Here is a 23,900-nt window from a genome sequence, read left to right on the forward strand (position 1 = left end):
TTCCTGAATATAAGAAACACTATTGCTTGCCATAGATGTAAAGGCATGACCGACGGTGCAGACAAGATTCATGACAATGTATAGGAACATCATTAGCATAGACAGATTAGAGAAGATTACATAGAGACTGGAGTGTTGGAATGAAGATGTCTTACTGCAGTTATATAGAGCCTTGATGAGATCCCACCTGAGCACTGTGTGCAATTTTGGTCTCCTCATAAAAAGAGGGTAATGGTGCCGTTTATTGAAAGGCAGCAAAGTTTCACCAGCTTAATCCCTGAGTTTGTGGGATTGTTTTATAGAGACATATTATGGAGGCTGGATCTGAAGTCACATCGGTTTTAAAGAATGAGGGGTGACATCAATGAAACTTGAAGAATTCTGACAAGACATAAACACGTAGATGCAGATAAAAATGTTTCTCTTTGATAGTGACTCTAAAAGCAGGAGAAATAATCTTATGGAAATGGGTAGACAATTCAAGAGTGAGATTGATGTCAAATATCTTCACACAATGGATGGTGAAACTTGGGAATTCTTTACCCTAGAGGAAGATTCTAGATCTAGATTGAGACAGCAGTTGTTAAATTTCTGAAGACCAATGACTTCAAGAGTAATGGAGATAGAACAGAAAACTTGCACTGAAAGAGATGATTGGCTGTGATCTAACTGAATGGGAGAGCAGGTTGGATGGGCTTAATTATCCATCTTTTTTCTTATGTTCCGAAACAGAAAATACTTTCCCAGGAGGAGGATGAGATTTGATATGATGGAGATATTCAAAATCACAAAGAATCTGGTTAGACTAGATAGGGAGAAACAGCCCCTATTGACGTAGGTTTCAAAAACCAGAGCACACAGATTTAAGGAAATAGAAGATGCGCAAAGACATTTTCCAGGAGTAGTTAAAATCCAGATTGTGCTGCCTGGCAGTGTGGCCAAAGTAGGTTCAATCAATGCATATAAGAAAGAATTGGTTTATTATCTGAAAACGAAGAAGTCAGGATTATTGGGAAACAGGAGAATGATGCAAAATTGTTGCTCATTTGGAGAGCGAGCGCTGACACAATGGTTGAATAGCCTGCTTCTGTGCTGTAACAGTTCTGTTAATCTGATCCTGCATCACCATGATATTCGTTTAGAACTTGGCTGGGGGCAGTTGTTAGCTATTTTAATTATATCCAAATGATGTATAATTTTTGATATTTTGCCACTTAATTTGGACATGGTCTATGCAAATAGAAGCCATCTTAATTTTCTGATAAAGGCCTTTACATGATAAATAAGTAATGGTTCATAATTGTTGTGTGCAGATGCATCCAAATGCCTGTTAATCTCAAGCTTTGCCACATTTAATATAATGGAAAATGTGAACAATCCATCTCTTGCCAACAGGACTACACGGAAAAGATTCAAGCAGCAGTCATGGCTATCGTAGTGGGGGACCGGACTTGCATAACTTCATTTCTTCAGGATTTGTGACACTGGGACGAGGACATCTCAAGGGTACAGTAGAAACCACTTCTTTGCAAAAAGCGCTTCATGCTTATAATCTGCCGTCCACATTCCCGCATGATGCAATGTTTGTGTGCCCATTAGAAGGAAAGGGAATCTTAGTATAGATTGTCAGAGGCACAGGACAATTAAAATGATTATTTGAACACATATGCAGTAATAAATCTATTTCAGCTTCTTGTGTTGTGATTATAAAGCATGGGATTCATTTATTATGTTGCTGGGCTTTGCATCAGTAAGCCCATCCAAATGGAAGACAATGTTCAGCAGGAGTGCAGTCAATTTGTAGCAATGCAGTTGCCTGTTTGTATTAAAACTGACATGTTGATGCAAAAAAATGTAATGCTAATGTCGCACTGTGAGATAATAAATATATTTGTTCATAATTTACAACAAGTAAGATTCAAGAACTTCCAGTTTGCAACTGTGCTTTCAGAAAAGAGGCGCTAGACACAGGCTAAGCATTTCCTCAAGATACCTAGTGTGTTTCCTAGACATTGAATAGATGATTTTAAAAAAAGGAGAAATCATTTTTTTTAATGAGAGAAATTCATGCACATTTCTCTTTTCATTGTGAAAGCAACAACAATATTGGGTGTTGGAATCTACAATTCTGTTTTTGCATGTTCTCAAAGTATAGTTTTTCTGTGACTATCCCCTTTCTGACTATCCCAGTGATCCTCAGGGCAGAAAGTAATCCTCTGCACCCTATCCCTTCCACTGTTTCAAGGGCAATATATCCTGCCCTATTTGTTTTAGTGATTCACAATGCTCTATGTTATCCTCTGTACATATTCAACATCATGATTTTGAGATTCCTAGCCACTCCCTTATGATAACTGCAGCATGTACTCTTAACCGTGGATTGGATTGCTGGATTGATGGGGTATTATAAAGTCAATACTTATGCTAAAACAAAAATCTGTAACTGAGAACCTATCTAACATTTGAAATTGATGTGGTTCCAAATATCTGTTTAATTTCTTTTTTATCTCACATATTACATTACATGTAAGTTCAAAATTCATATATGTATATATGAATAAGATGCTTACAGACACATGCAAGGATATATTTGTTATATCCAAATTGGTTCAGAGACAATTTATTAAGTTATCGCTTAGAAGTGGTGTCTTTATCATGGTTGAGTTCTGTGCATTGGAGTTTCTTGAGCCCTCTGAGGCAAATACCATCACATATATTCCATGCATTGTTACTGCCAGTGAATCTTCTTCTTGCCTTATGGGTCACCGTATTATAGATGGCAGTGTTGATGGAAACATATTTCCTGAAAGAATATTTTTTATGAACTGTTTAAATGCCTTTTAGAGTACTGTGATTTGCTTGATTAATTGCGGAGACACTGGACAGAAAATCAATTAAAGGCAGAAACACTCGTCTCCATTTTACTTCTGCCACTTACGTCAATAATCCTTTACCTTATCTGTTTTAGTATTACCACAGCCTTCGATGCCAAACACTAATCACTATTATGTAGAGATTTTGCTAAGAAAAAATGTAGGGATTTTAATGAGTTTCAGAGTTTTCCACAGTCCGTGATACAGTTGTAGAAAACCACAAAAGCAGTTGTGCATTTTGAAAACTTTGCAAAGATTTAGTCCCAGTGTCACATTGGTTTTCTTACAGACCAACACTCACTCATTAGCTAGTTAATTGGCAGCTTTACAAAAGCGAGGGTGGGGGTTAGGCCTCAGACTTTCACAAAGCATAACTCCCCCAGTTCCATTAGTTTGGGATCTAGCTAAAATCACAATTAAGAAACTGAAAGCATTTCACTGCCAGTAAATACAGCGGACCAAGAAAGCTTGTTCTCTCAGACTTACTAGAAATGAACAAACTTCCAGGATTGGCCTTCAAATTAATAAAAGAACTTCAAGTATTAATTTACATGGGGGCTTTTAAAATCTATGTTGAACGATATGCAATAACATAAAAGGTGCCACACTTGGCTGATTGGGCCTTTACTGGGAGGATGTAAACGCTAACAGAAGTGGGGTCATTCATATATGTATTGCACTGGTATGAAGATCAGTGGATCAAAAGAGTTTCATTGTGATATTTTCAATAACTGTCCATTATAAGTGTTGCTTCAGCGTCACAAACAATAGCATTTGTTTAAAAGCTTTTTTTCTTGGCCATAGTGAATGAATTTGTGATCAGATTGTTTATATGCTTCTCTGTAAGTAAAAACAACTAAAAATCAAAAGCCTTGACATATCACTGAGCTTTATTGAAGTGTACAATCATTTCCAACATTATGGGCCAATTTACTATTAGGTTCCTGGTGCCCCTAGTGGGTAAAGTCAACAGAAGCCTTTCTCGTGTTTGGATTTTGAAGTCAAGAACAAAAAATGACAAAAATATATCTGTGACAATCAGTCCAATTTGATTACTTAAAGCATGAGCACCAAATATTAAAATGTTAAGACAATCAAATAGCAAGATTTGTAACATTAATTCACCACCAAAAAGGGACAGTGAAAACAGAAGTACAACAACAAAAAAATGTCAGTTTAATCTGAAATAAAATAGTTAAAAGTAAGCAGAATTTTACGTTAAAGGTAAAATGTAAGGCTGAGGTAGGAAACATATGCGTGGCTAACAATGTAAAAAATGATTTTGATGTTTGTTTTTATCAATGTAGGAATAGCTCACAGGAAGAATTTGGTTCATAATGTTTGACTGGTTTTATTGTTAGAATATTGAGTTTGATATTTGGTGAACTCAATCTCTGTGAATGAGAAAGTATCAGACCAATATTTGCAGAGAACTGCTATTCTGGCAAGTTTAATCAGTGCGTTTGAGAGCCATGCTGAGTCCAGATCTGATGTTTGCCTTTTGTTAATTGGCTGCTTACTTAAGCACAGTTGTGATCAAGCATGCAACTGAATAGTATTCCCAATTTAGCCAGGGTTCCCACTACTGTTTGTTGTGAAAAGGCCTCTGGTAAAACTGCATCTTATAAACATGGAATGGAGTAAGGGTTAGACTTTGCTGCCAGTCCTGCACTGAGAACCAAAGGGTGCAGATTTAAAGTGCTCCACAAATGTAGCAAAGATAAGATGTGAAAAAAAACTTTTCACTCACAAATATCTTGGGTCTGGAATGCACTGCTTGGAAGTGTGATGGAGGCTTAGTAGATTAAAGCAGTCAAGAGGGCAGTCAATGATTACTTGAACCTAAAAAATGTGCAAGGTTATGGGAGAAGGTAGGTGGATAGCACCCGGTCTAAATATTCATTGGAAGGTTGATGCAATCATGATGGGCCAAATGGTCTCCTTCTGCATCGTAACAATTCTGTGATTTGGTAAAATAATCTGTCAACCGGAATTGTTGAGGCTCGTGCATGAATAATGGTGATGTGAACAGGGAATAGGGATTGTCCATGATATTCGCATCTGCTGGCTTAGGTGTTAAAGGGGATTTTTGGACTTGGACGCATCTTAATAGAAATGCGTAGGTAACAGTATTGTGGACATACCATCACCAAATAGACCGCAGCTGTTCAAGAAAGCAGCTACTTTACAAGGGCAGTTAAGGATGGGAAAGAAAGGTGTACCTTGCCAGAGATACCCACATCCAGCAAAAATAAATCAATCAAAATGAGTTGGATTTTGGCAATCAGGATGGTTAGCTCAAGTCCTGAAATTTCTCACTCACCATGTCTGCCTTGGTTAGAACATACCCTAAAATTTGTAATTTTTGCTCAGGGGTTGTGTGGGAAATTGCAGAATGGGGTTAGGTCCTCCAACCTGGGCTGCAAAGCATAGTGACCATATGGATGAGAGGGTGGTGAAATGGATGGTTAGAGTTCTCATTTTGGTTTTCTGGGACTCTGTTCTAGTTATTTCAGAAGCAGTTAGGTACTCTATCCTTCACAGTCTGCACCCACAGCCCATTGCACCATTTACCTTCCATGCCAAATCATGCTTTCCACTTAAATTCAAACAAAGCTGTCATCCACTCCACGTCACTTCTATAGTCACACTTTCTCTATCCACCATAGGCAGGCATTAGCTGCCATGTGGAGATGCAAAACATAATCTTTTATCTCTCATGTTGACATAGAAATACATCGCATTCATAACATTCATTCAAAGCTTTTAAATTTCAAGTAGTTAATGTCTTGTAAAAAGAAACAAAATTCTATTCAGACCCCACAACAAAAACATCTAATCCTTTAGTAGCTATTTAAATTATTAACTGAATAGAGAACTTCATAGTTTAATTACAATCTTTTGAAACTCGGTCAAGCATCTATAATAATGTGCTAATAAGTCTTGAGGAAATGCCAATAAACGACTCTGTGTGATAAGCAGGTCCATTCAGCAGATGTTACAGGTGGAGGTGAGTAATTCAGCCTGACTAGTCCTCTTTCATACCGGGTGTCCTTGGAGAAGGAGCACACAGTGTCCACAGGTATACTCAAGGCTTTTCATGACCAGTGGACACCACACAGACTGGAGTTCATCATTGCCTATCAAAACCAGAGCTTCCTAAGACTGTACGATGTAGGAGCGGAAGTAGGCCATTCAGGTTACCGAATCTGCTCCACCATTCAATGAGATCATTGTTGATTTAATAATCCCCAGCTCCACATTTCTGCCTTTTCTCCATAGCCCTTACTGATTAAAAATCTGTCTATCTCTGCCTTGAATATTTTTAACTCCCAAACTCTGCAGCCTTCTGCACTAACCTTTCAGTCAGAATTTTCTTTAATTACAGTACTACTTTAAGGGCTATCAAATTGGGTTTTTTGGCTCATTTGTTTCTATTGTATTGGAAAACTAACAACTCTAATTATACTGCATGACTGGATGCTACTATTTATTTTAATCTGTATCAAATGGCCTGTTAATGAAAGTAGTCTAGAATCCCTATAGTGTGGAAGCAGACTATTCAGCCTATTGAATCCATGCTGACCCTCTGAAGTGCATCCCACCCAGACCTAACCCCTACCCTAAATTTCCAATAGCTAATCTAACTAACCTACACATCTTTGGACTGTGTGAGGAGACTCATGCAGACAGAAGGTGAATGTGTAAACTTCATACAGACAAATGCCCAAATGTAGGATTGAACCCAAGTGCGTGGTGCTGTACGATAGCAGTGCTAGCCGCTCTGCCACCCTTGTTGAGAATTTATTTTTAAATCCTCAGTGACAGCTGCAGCCTATCTTTTGCCCATTTAATGATTGAAGAACATGTCAAATAGCGAAGATGAGCTAAGACTCATCAACTCCAGAAAAATGTTTATGTTCCTTCCATGTATTCATGCCTCCCACATTGCTCTTGCAATGGCCAAAAAGTGTTTTGTTTGAATTCAGCTCTGAATTAAATGGTACTGGGGATTTTTTGGTTTCTTTCCAATGTGAATACACCCTAACCCCCTTCTAACAGGAAAAACTGGATCAGTTAGAACTTGGGCAAGATTTCTGTATCTGGAAACTGCCCAACATTTCAAAGATCTGCACAGCCTCCCTGACGCTACAAAATTCCAGCCCACTATCTTTCAGAAAATACATTATTTAGACATTAATTCACGGATTAAATAAAGCTAGTTATTGTTCAGTTCTTGCATTCTACGTGTCTGCATTTCCTTTGTGAGTCCCACAAGCACATCCCAATGATTCAGTTCTTTGTTTATGCCAGTACTCATTGGTGTTCATGGATGGTTCAAAGCTTTTTGATGTTACTTCATCATGCATTTCATTTGTTAAGGCCTTGTGGTATCTTATCTCAAGAAACTTCTACTTGCTCCATTCTGCAGATCGCATAGCAACCCAAGATTGGTCCTTGGTAACCAGCAGCTGCTGTCTAACAGATATGTTATTTTATTTTCATGTTTCTCAGCTTGTACTTTAACATGGATCAAGCTTGTACTTTAACATGGATCAACTATCATTATGGTTCTTCTTGTCGTAAAGGAGGGTGAAAACAGATTTTCATTTCAAAGACACGTGGTTTATTTATACCTAGAGAACTATATGTTAGCAAACACTTGAAAAAGGGTGTTCAACATTGAAACAAACAAGGAGATTAACCAAATGTATTGACAAATTCTTCTTCCTTTCATTTTAACTGCTTATCTAAGGTTAGTTTAGAGTTGATCTAGTTTGTGCTCAGGAGTGAATGATCCTTAAATTTGAATCACTGAACATTTTCATTCAAACTTGTTTGATTAATTTTCTGGTTGATTTGCTTTACCAATTTTCCATTAGGATCCACTGAAGCAACTGAATGAACAAGTTATTACTTGTCTAAGGCAAAGACAGTCAGCAAAGCAATCAGCTAACAATTGCTGATTAACCTTCAAGTAAAAATGAGCAAATAATTAGTAGATAGGGTTAATTGTTAAAACAACTAGGGTTTCAAAGTTATGTCACTATAATTCAGCATTAATTGTAACTGATTATGAACTCATGGAAGACAGCAGCGTCGGAGATTGACATAATTTAGTGGAATTCTCAAGCAAGTTTTGATCTAACCATGATACACAAGTGGCCTTACTCCATTTGTTGCAAGCATAATAGCCTATAGACAATTTCCACCAGCTTTACATAGAAGCATGCGTACAATGAACATCCTCAAACTTTGCACTACTTCCTAAAAACATCCCCTGAAAATGTCTGGTACTTATTCTCATAGTCACAAGTTGATACAAGCATTCAGCTCACATGAATTTTCTGCAGTTACATGTGTAATAGTTTGATGTAGAATTAGACTCTTAAGCATAGGTTCAACTGGAGATTTAGAGTCATTTTGTTTGCAATAGACTTTGTTTAGAAAGTACCTGACACTTGCATTATACTTAAGGAAAATTATGACAGACTCACTTCACTTGATATAGTCTTGCACCCATCTCCCATCAGCTAATAACTCATAATGCATTATCTGTAATGTAAGATAAAATCTCATTAGGGCGTTAACTTAGACACAGAAAGTGATATTACCGCATATATTCAAAGATTTGTTTTCAACGTCTTCGCTCATGGAACGTGTACATCGCAGGCTGGGCCATCCTTTGTTGCCCATCCCTAATTTTCCTTGTGTGGTGAGCTGTCTTCTTGAACAACTACCATCCATGCACTGTTGACATCCAGACAGTGTTATTAGGGTGGCATTTATGTAGGGTTTAAAGAATGGCTTTGAAGGTAAGGGAGAGGTTAAGAATAGAAGGGAGTTTATGGCTTATGCAGTTGGAGGCTTGATCACAGATCATCAAGAAATAAAACCAGGGATGCTTAAGAGGCCAAATTAGACAAGCACAGTTATCTTGGTTGTTGCAGGGCTCAAGGAGATTGCCAAGACAGAGTTGAACATGGCTAAGAAGGGAGTTGTAAACCAGCATGAAAATAAAACCAAGACATTGCTTGATTGGGAATCAATGTACATCAGCAAGCACGGGAGTGATTGATGAACAGGATTTGGTATGCATTAAAACACAGCAGCAAAGCTATATAAATTTGCAGTTTACACAGGGTTGAACATGAGAAGCTTGCCTGGAGTCTGTTGGAATTGTTAAGTCGAGAAGTAACAAAGGCATGGACAAGGGATTCAGCAGCAGGTGAGCTCAAGCAGGAATGTAGTCACGCAATCTGAAAGCGGTGCAAATAGGTTCAACAGAAGGAATAAATAGCTAAAGTGAGAGACAACACAGTGTGAAGCTGGAGGCACAGAGCAGGCCAGGTGGCATCAGAGGAGCAGGAAAGTTGACATTTTGGTTCGGGACCCTTCTGAAATAAGCATCCACAACAACTCCCTTGTACAATGCTAGACAATACATGTCGATACTTTCTCTTACAAAGACTGATGCAAAAATAAATAAATTAAAAGCTAAGTTATGGATACAGAAACATTAATGTGAAAAAGCATCTTTCATAGCCTTAATTCTAAAGAAATTTCTGAATGACTAGCATTACGTAAGAGTTCAGTCCTTTTTTTTGTCCTCATTCAGCCATATTGGTACTTCTGAATTTCCAAATCAGTTGACATACCAGGTTCCATTTTTACTTCTAAACATCTCAGTTCGTTGTTCACAAAAGTTTCACACAAGTCCAATAAGGGAGGATATCTTTATGGCTTCCTTAACAAGCCAGTTTTAAAACTGTAGTTTTAACTGTGTGTAGTCTAACCCTATTGCAGAATGCTTTATTACCTTCAACAGTGAAGGTAGATGAAGGTACTGTTTTTACTCCTGTTTGTTAGTTTGGTTGTTTGAAAGCAGTCCATCTCAAAGACCTTTGAATGGATTCCAATGAAGATTGATATACAGATAGAATATGGTCCAAGGAAGAACTTATTAGATTTTAGCAAAGATGCAGATCCTGATCCTGGATTCTTAATGTTCCATTAACATTGGAAGGTAGGACAACTCATACTTTTGTTTAGAATGTTTTGGGTTGTTTTATTTAGAATGGCATTGATTGTTTTGGAATATTATGGGACTCTCTGAGTTGCTGATGTGGAAATGTTGCAGCTGTCAAAATGTGAGCAGACTGTTCAGAGCAGTTTTTTGGATGTTGATCAGTCCAAAGCCTCATCAATGAAATGGAAGCTGCTAATAACAAGATTTCTTTTTCCTGCTTTGTAGTAAGAGAGCACTATTCTAAGAAAAACCTAAAGGAAGATCTACACAATTGTGATAATGTTAACACAGCCTGATTCTATGGAGTGCCTGCTTCTCTTGTGTGTGCAAGTTTTCATGTTGAATTAATATTACCTATTTCCTTTGCCACCATTTAGTCAGACCTCTGGCTCTATTTTAAGGATATATTTAACACAATTCTTAGGGTCTTGTTATGTTGCCATGGTAATGCAAGCATATCTGCAGGATTTACTTTTAGCAGGAACACCTTTTTGAAAAACATTTGTAGAAGTGCAATAAGGGTGTGTGAAAAACAGATTAAACATGGCTCATAGTGTTAGCAAAGAGCTGAAGTGAAACCAGATCTGAATGATTCAAGTCCCATCAGTTTCTGAAATGCCCACAACAATAGAATATTGTAAGAAATCCAGTCTGCTGTTTCGATTAGGGTCAAATATACATTCAATACTCCATCAATCAAAAATTATTTAAGTTCCACATCTGATTGAAAAGTAAACTACACAATGGCTTCCTACTTTGTTTAATGTGTGATTCTAATTGGACTTGTAATGTTGTTGGGTTCTTCCCATGACTGGACCTGAAATCCTGGATACGTTATTCGAAAGTTGCATGTGCATAATCAAGGAGGAAGTCAAATCCCTTCCTTTGCTAATACACTGCTAAGATGAGTCCAATTCAAGATAAATTCTGTTAAATGAGGATAGGGTAGGACAGCAACCGACAGCTCAGCTTTTTATCAATGCTGCCATAAATCATCACATCATCACAGGAACCGATGCCTCAAAAATCTCAGACCATGTTTCCAAAAACAGAGGCCTGATCACAAGAAGAGATTGTATTCCCTCTTCTTACCATAATTACAGTAATGTGTTAAATCAACATGTCATTAGCTCTCCTGCAACATCATTATCAGTTTTAATTAATTGACATTAACAAAACAAACAAATATGTTGCCTAGCACTTTGCTAATCCTTGCATGGAGGTGTCAAAAGACTTGGGGCAGTATCCACCATTATTCAACAGTTTTCAATTTGGGGACTTCAAAGCTGATCAACACTGTAATGAAAAGAAGCTGCAGTCTTACTTGGAGAAGTCCAATGTCACCATCTGTTTAATACCTTAATGTAAAAAATCAATGGCTTGATTATTTCTGCAAATTACTTAACAGCAGAGTTGGTGGCATTCAACAGAGATTCTGAGAGGGCTGTTGTGGTGCAGTGGTAGTGTTGCTATCTCCATACCAGGAGGCTTGGATTCAAGTCCTACCTGTTCCCAGAAGTGTGAAATAGAATCTCTAAATAGGTTGATTAAAAATACTCTGAACAGAAATTTCATGTCTGCAATAGCACCCATCTCTCACTTCAATGTTTACATTTTTTTGGTATTTTCCACCTATTTAAATTTTCTTTTGTTTCCTCCGACGAATATAACATTTAAAGATGAATCCCACTGCAGGACTTAAATAGTTGGGCCCTCAATGCTGATCACAGGTATCCTAAAAATAAGTCTTGTGAGACCGAGACTTGGGGAAGATTCAGGGTTGCTGTGGGGAATAAAAGCTACAAGCCAAGATTTCTGTTCCCTAGGTGTTCTTCTTTTAAATCATCCTGTTCAGAGATATAATATGCACACCCCTGAAGCAGGTGGGACTTGAACCCTGACCTCCTGGCTTAGGAGACCAGGAAAGTACCACCATACCACAAGAGCTACTAGCTTATTACTTATGGTTATTTGAGATATATACTGTGTGCGAATAGCATGTGCACTAAACACTGTTCGGTTTTGATGCCCCACAGAGCAATAGCTTATTCCATTAAGATGCCCCCATAAGTAATGTTCATCCACCATGAACCATCATTTTCAGAAGAACGAGAAAAGAAGATAGAGATGGAAAAGTACAAAGATGTTCTCTTTTTTGCTACAAATAGATCTCCCTGCTAATGGCAGGGTCTTGGTAGTGGAATAGCATCTGGTAATTGCCTCTACCTTTTCTTAGTTATCCATGTTTGTCAATGTTGAAACAATCAGAAAAATCCTTTTAAAATCCACAATTTTAAATGACAACCTGAATTGGTCAATTAAATGAAACTCTTTCATCAACTGTAATTCCACAGTCGTTGTCAGAAGCTCAAACATCATACCCTGTATTTTCTTCATTAACCCATCTGCAATCAGATATGGATCATTCAGCCCATAGAACCTGGCCCACCATTCAATATGGTCATGGCTGATCAAGCACTTCCATGCTTTTTGCCCACATCATTTCCATAACTCTCTGCCTTTGGTCATCAGAAATCTATCAATCTCTAAATAAACATACTCAAAGATTGAGCATCCACAGCCCTTTGTGGTTGAGAATTCCAACGATTAAAAACAATCTGATTTTTAAAAATAATCTCCTTTTTTCAGACCTAAATAATTTTAAATTGATTCCTCCTGGTATAGACTCCCTAACCAAGGGAAATTCCTACCTGCATCTACCCAGTCCATATCTTTAAGTACTTTGTAAGTTTTAGCGAGATTGCCTCACATTCTAGAGGGTGGAAAACAGCCAATGTGACAGCCCTATTCAGAAGGGGAGGGATGCATAAGATGGATACCTTTAGACCAACCAGCCTTATATCTATCATTGGAAAAATATTGCAATCAATTACTAAGGAAGTGATAGCAGGAAAATCATAAGCTAATCAAGCAGTGTTAGCATTGCCTTATAAAAGGGAAATTTTCCTGGTTCATTTATTAGACTTTGCAAGTAACTCTCAACCCCAGTAGAGAGAGCAGAGCAGCAGATGTGTTGTATTAGGATTTCCTGAAGGCATTTGACAGGGTACCTCACAAAAGCTTGCATCATAAGATAAGTGCCCATGTTGTTGGAAGTAGCATATTGGCATGGATAGAGAACTGGGACCTGGGCAGGAAATTGGTGAGTGAGAATAAGAGGCCCCTTTTCAGGTTGGTGACCCATGATCAGTGAGGTTCTACAGGGATCAGTGCTGAGACTGCACTGTTTACAATACATGTTTAATGGCTTGGAGGAAAGAAGTAGCCAAATTTGCATACACCATAAAAATAGGTGGAAAGGCAAGTTGCAAGAGGGATGCAAATGATTTACAGAAAGATTTTGATAGGTTAAGTAAACAGGCAAAAATTTGGTTAATGGAATATAATGTGGGGAAAGGTGAAGAGAACAAAAGAATAGTATTACTTAAATGGGAAAAAACTGCAGAAAACTGCAATACAGGGCGACTTGGAGACACTTGTGCATGAAACAGAAAGCTAACACACAGATGCAGCTGGTAATCAGGAAGGCGAATGAAACATTGGTCCTCATTTCAAGAGGTTTGGAGTATGAAATTAGGGAAGTCTGCAACTGTCCAAGGTTCTGATGAGACTACATTAGGAGAACTTTGAGCAGTTTTCATCCCCTTACTTAAGAGAGGATATTATTTTGCTGAAAGATTTCAGCAAAGGTTCATTATGACGATCCTGTGTATAGTGGGATTGTGAGTTTTGAGAAGATGTGTAGCTCAGGTTGAGGTTCTGGATGTGAGATTGCTCGCTGAGCTGGAAGGTTAGTTTTCAGACGTTTCGTCACCATTCTAGGTAACATCATCAGTGAACCTCTGACAAAGCGCTGGTGTTATGTCCCGCTTTCTATTTATCGGTTTAGATTTCCTTGGGTTGGTGATGTCATTTCCTGTGTTGGTGATTGGGACAACACATCCATCCTAGGACATGCCAAACAGAGACATGCACGAGAATTCCTAGAAGCATGGCATTCCAACCGGAACTCCGTCAACAAACACAGTGATTTGGAGCCAATCTACCATCCCCTGAGAAAAGGAACAGGAAATGACATCACCAACACAGGAAATGACATCACCAACCCAAGGAAACCTAACCAGATAAATAGAAAGTGGGACATAACACCGGCGCTTCTTCGGAGGCTCATTGATGACGTTACCTAGAATGGTGACGAAATGTCTGAAAACTAACCTGCCAGCTCAGCGAGCAAACTCACATCCAGTGGGATTGTATTAAAAGCAAAGTTTAAACAGGTTGGGCCACTCAACTCATTGAAGTTTAGAAGAATGAGAGGTGGTCTCATCGAAACATATTGAATTCTTATGGAGCTTGACAGGTCAAATGCTGAGAGGATGTTTCTCCTCATAGGGGAGTCTTGGACCAGAGGGCATAATCTCAGACTATAGACACCTCATCTACGACTGAGATGAGGAAGAATTTCTTCTCCCAGAGAATAGTGAGTCTTTGTAAGTCCTTGCCACAGGGAGCTGTGGGGGTGGAGTTCTTGTGTTTATTTAAGGCTGAGAAAGATAAATTCCTGATCAGTAGGGGAGTCAAGGGTCATGGGGATAACTCAGGAAAGTGAATGTGATGAATGTCAGATTGACCATAATCCTATTGAATGGTACAGCAGACTCAAAGGGCTGAATAGCCTACTGCTGCTCCTGTTTCTTATTGTCCTATTCTTTGAAACTGTAGTGAATGTACATTGCGCAATCCCTCTTTCATGGGACAGCCTCTTCATCTTGGGACTAAATGTTTTTCCATCTTCACTGGACTCCTCAAAGTGTAGATCTTCAATCCCCCTCCTGTAATATTTTTCTAAACTCCTCTAATTTCCTTTGTGGAATTCTTTAGAAGGTTTGTTGCATGAGGTTTCAATAAAAAGGGAGATGCTATGTGTCTAAAATGTCACTGGGTGTCGGATTTTGGCAATTGAGGCATGTAGCTTGATTTAGAAAATTTCTCGCCAGACCTGCCACAATAAAAAACGGCCTGGCAGACTCCGTTTTTATTCTGGGGAGTTGAGGGGTTGGGTGGGATGTATATATGCTAAATAGAGTCATAGTCATCCACCCCAAAAGCAAAGTGTTATTAGTCATGAGGGATGGCAGCTCCTGACACTAACAGGCGAGAAGGTTCACCTTGGTACTATGGCAAATCATTCCAATCGTGTTGGAAGATTTTCGGTATTCGAGTCCTCATCCAACAAAGCCCACTCTGACATTCACTTTCATGTCAACTTATTCCCTAAGCTAACATTGCCAAGCCATGGTCCCCACACACCCCAAATCAATTTATACTCCTCATACCATCCAGTAGCCACCCCCCCAACTCATCCATTATAGCCCCTTACACATTCCAAGCTAACTCAATGCTCACTCATCCTATATCCAGCACAGGCGATCTCAGGAGCCATATAGTGATGAAATAATGTTTAATATCTAAGTTACATGATACAGGCTTGATAATAAAACAAGTTCTCATTTGTGAAAGTGCATACAAAGCTTGTAAAAGGGTTTCAAGTGCTTAATTTTTTTCTTTTTAAATGTATGAATGTTAATCAAAACTCCCCGCAAAACTTAACATGCAAAATTAACGTATGTGGATTGGAGGTTATGCGCTGAAATGGATTGAGAACTCTTTGGAAAACAGGAAACAAAGGCTAGGAATAAATGGATTTTTTTTTACACTGACTAATGGGGTACTGCAGGGATCAATGTTTGAGCCCCAGCTTTTCACAATATATATTAATGATCTGGATCAGGAGACTACATATCATATCGCTAAGTTTGCAAATGACTCAAAGCTGGCTGGGAGGGGATGCTATGAAGATGGTGGGAAAATACATTGCAGATACAATATAATAAGGATAAAGTATAGTTATCCACGTTGTTAGCAAAAAAAAAGACACAGGCAGACGATCTGAATGGGGACAAGCTGGGAAAGAAGGAAAGGCAACAAGGCCTAGTGTATTTGTGCACCAATTGCTGAAAGTAAGCACACAGGTGCAGCGGGCAGTAAAGGAGGTAGGTTGTCCATTGACCTTCTTTGCAAGAGGATTTGAGTACAAGAGCAGATGTGCCTTGCTACAACTACAGGGCGTTGGTGAGACCACACCTGAAATATTCTGCATAGTTTTGCTCTCCTTCCCAGAGAAAGCATGCTGTGGGTAGAGAGAGGGTATAAATAACATTTACCGGACTGATTCCTGGGATGGCAGACCTGATGTTTGGCAAGAAGCTGGATCATAAGACCATAAGACCAGAAGACATAGGAGTGGAAGTAAGGCCATTCGGCCCATCAAGTCCACTCCGCCATGGCTGATGGGCATTTCAACTCCACTTCCCTGCACTCTCCCCGTAGCCCTTGATTTCTTCTGAGATCAAGAATTTGTCGATCTCTGCCTTGAAGGCATCCAACGTCCCGATCAGTCAGGATTATAATCACCAGAGGTTAGAAGAATGAGGAAGACCTCACAGAAAACTAAAAAATTCCAAGAGGAGGGGCATGGATAAGGTTAATAGCAAAGTAGCAAGGATCTTTCCCAAGGTGGGAAGTTCAAAACTAGGGGGGCATATTTTTTAAAATGAAAGGAGAAGGATTTGAAACAGACCCAAGGGGCAACTTTTTTTACACAGAGGGTGATTCGTATGTGGAAATGGTAGATGTGGGTGCAGTTACAACATTTAAAAGGCCTGTGGATACGTGCATGAATGGGAAAGGTGTGGAGGGATTTGGGCCAAGCGCAGTAAGTAGGCTGAGGTCAGTATTCATGAGTTGGGCCATAGGGTCTGTTTCTGTGCTGTATGATTAGACAGGGTAGGTTCAAGAAAGACATTGGCAATGACTGGGAAGTTCATAACTAGGGGTCAGAGTCTAAGGATACGGCATAGGCTTTTTAGAACAGATATGAGGAGAAATTTCTTCTCCCAGAGTGTGGTGAACCAGTGGAATTGCCTGCCACAGGAAACTGTTAAGGCCAAAAAATTTGAATACTTTCAAACAAGATACAAATATTGTTCTTAGGATTTCAAGGGATTAAAGAGTATAGGGAGAAAGTGGGAACAGTTGGATGATCAGCCATGATCATACTGAATTGCGGAGTAGGTCCAAAGGGCTGAATGGCCTACTCCTGCTCCTATGTACAATGTTGCTTTGTGAATCCTTATCTCACATGATGGGAGCTAATCCCTGAACAGGTTTTTGTACTTGCCAATTAAACAATGATAATTGTACAACTGAAACTGCTGGAACAGGCACATCAGTAAACTAACATTTGCTAACCTTGTTCTGGAAGAAATTCAGAAAGTTCTGCAGAAAAAATATACATTGTCTGTTGTGAAGATAAAGACTTTGTTGTGCTAAGTTTCAGTTTCTACATGTTGTCATCAAGTCATAGAGAGATCAAACTGATGTTACTGTGCTTACACACTTTCTATTGGCTGTTTTAAAAGTGGAAGTGGTGAGGCCTGGAAATAGGACATCATCTCAGAACACTGAAACACACAAGTGAAATATAAACAATGAAATTAAATTGCACATTTATTATCTAAAACCGCATTTTCTTTGGAAAATATCTGATCCTAAAGTATCCGTCTCTTTGGAGTTCACTTACACTAAGACAAAAGGATAAAATTCTAAACAGTGTGCTCAGAAAGGAATGATAAAACCATTGCAACAATGTGTAACCATTCGCCCCTTTATTTCTCTTCCTTGAGAACACTCACGTGTACTTAATACAATCTCAGATCCTTTCTAATATTAACCTCCTTTTGTCCAGCCCTTAAGATCACAATATTTTACTGAAATCAGGGTTCAACTGCCAACAATTCTTCATTAGCGAAAATCTTAGAATTAATTAAAAGTCGGGAAATGGTCCTGTTTTGTTTAATGTGAGAGGTGTTCAATCTGTAGCTGTATGTTACTACCCACTGTGTGTCTAACCCACGCAGCTGGGGGCCTGATATGAATCATATCTGTCACTTGTTCCGATCCATGGATAACAAACAGCAAGGTTGCACTGTGCAGATTTAAAGTGTGATATGCTTAAAGAATTAACCTTAAAAATGAGCTTATTTTTCAAAAGCTAAAGCATGCTTCTCGTTTTCATGGTGTTTTAATGAACTAGCCAATTAGGCAGACACAATGAGTTAATACTTTTTCTGTGGTATAGTTCTACGGTGGCCAATTCATGGTGCAATGTTATATTATGACACATATAAGATTGTTGTTTTGTAAATTTTTTCTTCAGTTGAGGATAAGTTGGAAGACGTCATGTGACTTGTTCTGAAGTCTAACAACAGGCTTCAATAACATGCCTATAAAGATTAAAACGGGGCTTTGGGTTGTTTTCTTGTTGATCAGACTATAAAATTCCAGGATAATGTTGAAAATGTTGGGCTGTGAACTGTTTTGTGTTAAACTGTTCATGTACTTTCAAGCTAAAAGCAGTGGGTTTTTGAAGAATAACTCATCAGCATTTCTACATGGATACAAGGCCCTTCGGATTCTTGCCGCATGGAGATGAACTTTAAGACAACAAAGATTTTGAAAATATCCCTGATACACTCAGAGCTTTGTCTGTCAGGATCTGGAATAGTGTGAGCAGCTGGAGCTGCAAGTCCTATATTTCACTGCAAAAGAATCCTACAGATCAAAAACAAAGTCTGAAAGATTCATCAAATATGCATAAAGAAGGAGAATTGCCAGGATGAAAAAAATCTCATATCATGGAAGTCAGTTCTGAGTTAAAGGTTACCAGGCTGGGAAAAGGAAAGAAGTAAATCTTCAGTAATTAAGTATCACTTTGGTTCGTGCCCGGAAAAATTGAATGTCTACTGAATTGACACTGTAAAGTATACCTGTGAAATGATTTTTAAAATTTACTTGTGTTAAAAGTAAAACAGCAAATTTCTGTTACTTACTTTAAAGTGTAAGCAGGTTACGAAAAAAGTGTTTCATCTCTCGTACTTTCGGTCTGTTTGTTCCAGTAAAATCCCTAAAACATGAAATCTTGTCATGTCATCCTTTCAGATATCAACTAAAGGTCGAAATTTCTTTTCAAAAGTTGAGCTGCACTACAGAGATCATAATAATGCTAGATGATGGTCATTCCAACTTGAGATCTTTGGTCAATTAATTGTCCAACTAAACCAGACCATTGCTGCACCAGGAGAGAATGGGAGAACAGAACAAAAGGTTCAACCCAACTCAGTTATTATGTTTCTTAGCAACCAACTTTTCATTTCATTTACTCATGGGACGTGGGCGTTGCTGGCCGGCCAGGATTTAACTTAACAGCAACGTAAACTGGGAACCAATAGCAGCTTATTTATTGATTAGTGTGTGGGGGTAAGTTTGATGAACAAAACTAAAAGGTGTGGAGAGTTATTTTAAAATGAAGGCAAAACTAAAAGTATGGATGAGAATGACTGTGTCTGAAATCAGCATGCTTCTTGACTGAGTAAGCAGCAAGGAACCTGGGAAAAATAGGTCAAAGACCATGGTGGATGCAAAAGAGAAAACTTCCACAGTGCCTAGAGTCACAACTAACATGAAGAAAGATGGCTATCTTTCTTGGAGACCAATAAATATAAGCCCAGGATATCAATGTAGGAGTTCCTGAAGGAAGCCTCCCAGCCAACAGGCCCATCATTGGTTTTCTTTGTGTGTTCATTTTTTGAGTGAATGATACATTCAAGTGTTTTTGCATTGCACTTCCTTAAAGCAGACGGTTTGTGACTGACCTGTGTGGCAATTCCAATTTTTACATTGGTCCTTGGCCCAACCATTTCCGGCTGCATGATTCAGGAGTTGCTCTTCATTGCAATGTCAAAAATGGGTTGTGAAACAAAAACAGAAACTCAGCAGCTGTGAAGAGAAAGCAGAGTTAATGTTTCAGGTCCAGTGACCTTTCTTCAGAACTGATTGTAGCTAGGGAAAGGTTGGTATATATGCTGGAGAGTGGAGGAGGGAGTCAATGATAGGTTGAGTTGGAGCTTAGAGAGAGAGGGAGAGAGAGAAATAGTTGGGCAGACAAAGGAATGGGTAAAGATCAGCTAGCACAAACTGGAAGAACAACACCTCATATTCCACTGAGGAACCCTGTGGCCTTCTGAATTCAATATCAAGTTCAAAAATTGTAGGGTATGAGCACCTTTTCCTCTACCCTAACCCCCACACACTAAGTCTTGTTATCACATGAGCTGCTACCACAAACAACCCATTGTCAGCCATTCTTGATCCCCGTTTGCAGCTGTTGACTCTCCAGGCTGACCTTGACCCATTCCTTTGTCTGCCCAGTTATAGTACTGTTTCTCTGAGCTCCATCGCCCCCCATTGTTTACTCTAACTTCAACACACGTACCAACCCTCTCCTAGCTACACTCTGTTCCAAGGAAGGCTCACTGGAGCTAAAATGTTAACACTGCTTTCTCTCCACAGATACTTCCAGACCTGTTAAGCTTTTCCACCGGTTTCTGTTTTTGATTCTGATTTCCGACAGACACAGTTGTTTCAATTTTTATGTCAAAACTGGGGCAGCTCATTTGCAGTGTCAGTGATCAGCATCACTCAAACCTTCATCGATATAATACAGCCCTTATCAGCCACAGGAAAAATTTTACAACATTCCACCTTGGTTGAGCGAATGGTGCATATCTTTCATGCCACAGAAGGACACAGTAATGATAACTTGAATAGCAAAATGTCCAAGATCTTCAACCACACCAACATTCGTAAACCCCTCGTCATTAATTTCTTGATGTATTCACCATGTACTGCTCAAATCTTGTGTGGTCACAAGAGCAGGGCAGAAGCTGTGTACCTTTGAATTTTGAAGCTCAGTTAAGAAGTGTGACGCAATGCTCACAATTTATGTTGATGTGTGTTGCTGCAAAGGACAGTCAGTACGTTCAGGATAGAGATGCCTTTCTGATTGGCATCGCTGCTGAATATCCATTTCCTCCATTGCCAATGTATTGTGTGATTGGCAGGATTTAATGACAAAAAACATTGAGACTATTATAACAGCACATCCCAAACTGGAGACATCCCTCAAGGAGAATGTTAAGGACAGCACAGTCATCCAAACACCATCACTTCCAATTTACCCCCATGAACGCACATCATCAGAATCATAGAATCCCTACAGTGTGGGAGCAGGTCATTCAGCACATCAATGGCCCTCCAAAGAGTATCCCACACAGACACACTCCCCTACCCTATCCCCACAAACCTCCATTTCCCATGGCTAATCCACCTAGCCTGCATATCCCTGGACACTATGGGCAACATAGCATGGCCAATCCACCTAATGTGCACATCTTTGGACTGTGGGAGTAAACCAGAAGATCCAGAGTGAACCCACGCAGACATGGGGAAAATGTGCAAAGTCCACACAAATCATCCAAGGATGGAACTGACCTGGATCCCTAGAGCTGTAAGGTAGCAGCGCTAACCACTGAGCTACCATACTGTCCTACAGTTATCACACCATTCCCTCATCATTGCTGAATAAAGTCTTAGAACACCTGACCCAACACTATGGAGGCTGAAATCCCATCACAAAGACTGTAACAAGGTGATCCACCACCACCTTTCGAGGGCAATCAGGGATAGGCTTTTTTTTAGCAATGACTGCATACAGAAATGAAGATTCATTTCTTTTTAAATTGAAAACATTGACTTTCATCTCTGACATTACAACAGATTGGATTAGACAGTATTTCAAGCAGAATGCAGACTCATGAATTTTGATTACAGAGCAGTGTTAAGTCAAAACCTGCAAAAATCACTGAACTTAAAATACATATGTCCTGACAGAGCAGCAGCACTGACTCTAGCATGACCCATGAGGAGACTCACAGGAGGCAGTAAAAGTTAATGAGATGGAATATAAATGTAAAGTATGAAATCAATCAAGCAGTCACTGAGCAATGCAAGCACTGTCATTTACAGTGGATGACAGGCTCAGCGAGACATATCTGAACCAATTTGACTATTGGCATTTTGTGGCAGGGTCATTGAATAGAAAGAAGAGGCAGGTGCAGGTGCCCGATGCGTTGCCTTCATTTTCATGACTGGAACACGTCATGTTTTTCTTACAATCAAAGACATTGGAATATGGTGATAGTCATATATTGATAGCATTCTGCTGAATGCATTACAATGGAAAATTTATCACTTGAATTCTAAGTGAAGCACTTCGGTTTCATTGGGCCTGGCAGCTAAAAATGACTATAAGTTAATCAGTCATCAGTTTTATTAGAATGAATGGGAGCTGGACTCATCCATTTTTTGTGTCATCTCGATGTTGAAATCCTGCTGCGGCTAGCCTCTGCCACTATTTCTGGGCCTCCAGAATACAGCAATTTATTGAATGCTTCATTTATTAAGCAGTTAGATTGTAAGAGTTCTGACCACCCCCTTCCCTAATCCACACCACCACAAACACAAGTCTAACATAATGTGCACAGACTGAATTCTGATGAATTAATTCCCTCAGCATGGACTCCCATTTGCAGCTTAAATATCATCCTATAAACATATTCAAAATTCTGCTTCTATTGCTAATTACCATCCTGCAAAATGAGATGAATTGAGTAGACCAATAGAGTAGTCATTGGAGGGTGAAAGATTTCTTAATTACTTTCATTATCATGTAAAATAATGTTAAAAAAAATACTGTGGATGCTAGACATCTGAAATAAAACATGAAGTGCCGGTGATGCTCGGTTGGTCTGGCAGCATCTGAAGAAGAGTATTACTGATGAGTTGCACCAGACTCAAAACATGTACTCTGCTTCTCTCTCCACAGAATGACATAAGACCTGAAAACAAAAAAAAAATGCTGGAGATCACATCAGGTCAGGCAGCATCCATGGAGAGAGATAGCAAGTTAACATTTCGAATCCAGATGATTCTTCCCCTCATGCTCACCTACCATCCCACCAGCATCCACATGCAGAAGATCATCAGAGGCCATTTCCGCCACCACCAGCAAGATGCCACCACCTGACACATATTCCCCTCCCCTCCCTTGTCTGCCTTCTGCAGGGACCGTTCCCTCTGGGACATCCTAGTCCATACCTCCGTCATCATCAACACCTCCCCACAACCTTACAGCACCTTCTCCTGTAGCCAGCGAAGTGCAACACCTGCCCATTTACCTCCTCCCTCCCCACTATCCAAGGGCCCAAATAAACCTTCCAGGTGAAGCAACACTTCACCTGCACTTCCCAGAATCTAGTCTACTGCATTCGATGCTCACAATGTGGTCTCCTCTACATTGGGGAAACAAAGCATAGACTTGGTGACCACTTCGCAGAACATCTATGTTCTGTTCGCAAAAAAGACCCTGAACTACCTGTTGCCTGCCACTTCAATGCACCACCTTGCTCTGGCTTGCTAAAGTGTTCCAGTGAAGCCCAACGCAAGCTGGAGGAACAACACTTCATTTTCCACTTGGGGATCCTTCAGCCCTCTGGACTCAATATTGCGTTCAATAATTTTAGGGCCTAAACTCTCCCATGTCCCAGCTCACCACCCCACACACCAGGCCTTGTTACCATATAGCCTGCCACTACACACCCCCTGTTGTTAGTCACTAACAGTCCCCATTAACAATTATTCACCCTTCCAGCCCGATTGTTAGCAACTCCTTTGTCTGTCCAACTGTCTTTCTCTCTCTTTGGGCTCTGTCCTATCGTTTACTCCGCACCCCATCCACCTCCCTATTTTCTGCATTTAAACTGAAGTTTTCCCAGCCACCATCAGCTCTGAGGAAGGGTCGCCACAGCCAAAACATTAACTCTGTTTTCTCCTCCACAGATGCTGCCAGATCTGCTGAGCTTTTCCAGCAACTTTGTTTTTGTTCCTGTTTCTTCATCAGACCTGACGTGAAATGAGGAGGGGACAGCATTCATGCTATAGTTGGGGTGGGGTAGAGT

At 39.6% G+C, this 23,900-nt stretch overlaps 1 protein-coding gene across 6 annotated transcripts in view; it reads left to right on the top strand.

Moving 5' to 3' along the window:
- LOC125463536 (protein shisa-6-like) overlaps positions 1-23,900 on the top strand; it is a 510,207-nt gene that overhangs the window by 126,379 nt on the left and 359,928 nt on the right. For all 6 annotated transcript variants that reach the window (XM_048554881.2, XM_048554882.2, XM_059653801.1 and 3 more), the window contains one exon: positions 1,396-1,506. In XM_048554881.2, coding sequence (XP_048410838.1) covers positions 1,396-1,506 — 111 coding nt within the window. The remainder of the gene's footprint in view (positions 1-1,395; positions 1,507-23,900) is intronic.

This window comes from Stegostoma tigrinum, chromosome 22, assembly GCF_030684315.1.
Source record: "Stegostoma tigrinum isolate sSteTig4 chromosome 22, sSteTig4.hap1, whole genome shotgun sequence".
Lineage (NCBI taxonomy): Eukaryota > Metazoa > Chordata > Chondrichthyes > Orectolobiformes > Stegostomatidae > Stegostoma > Stegostoma tigrinum.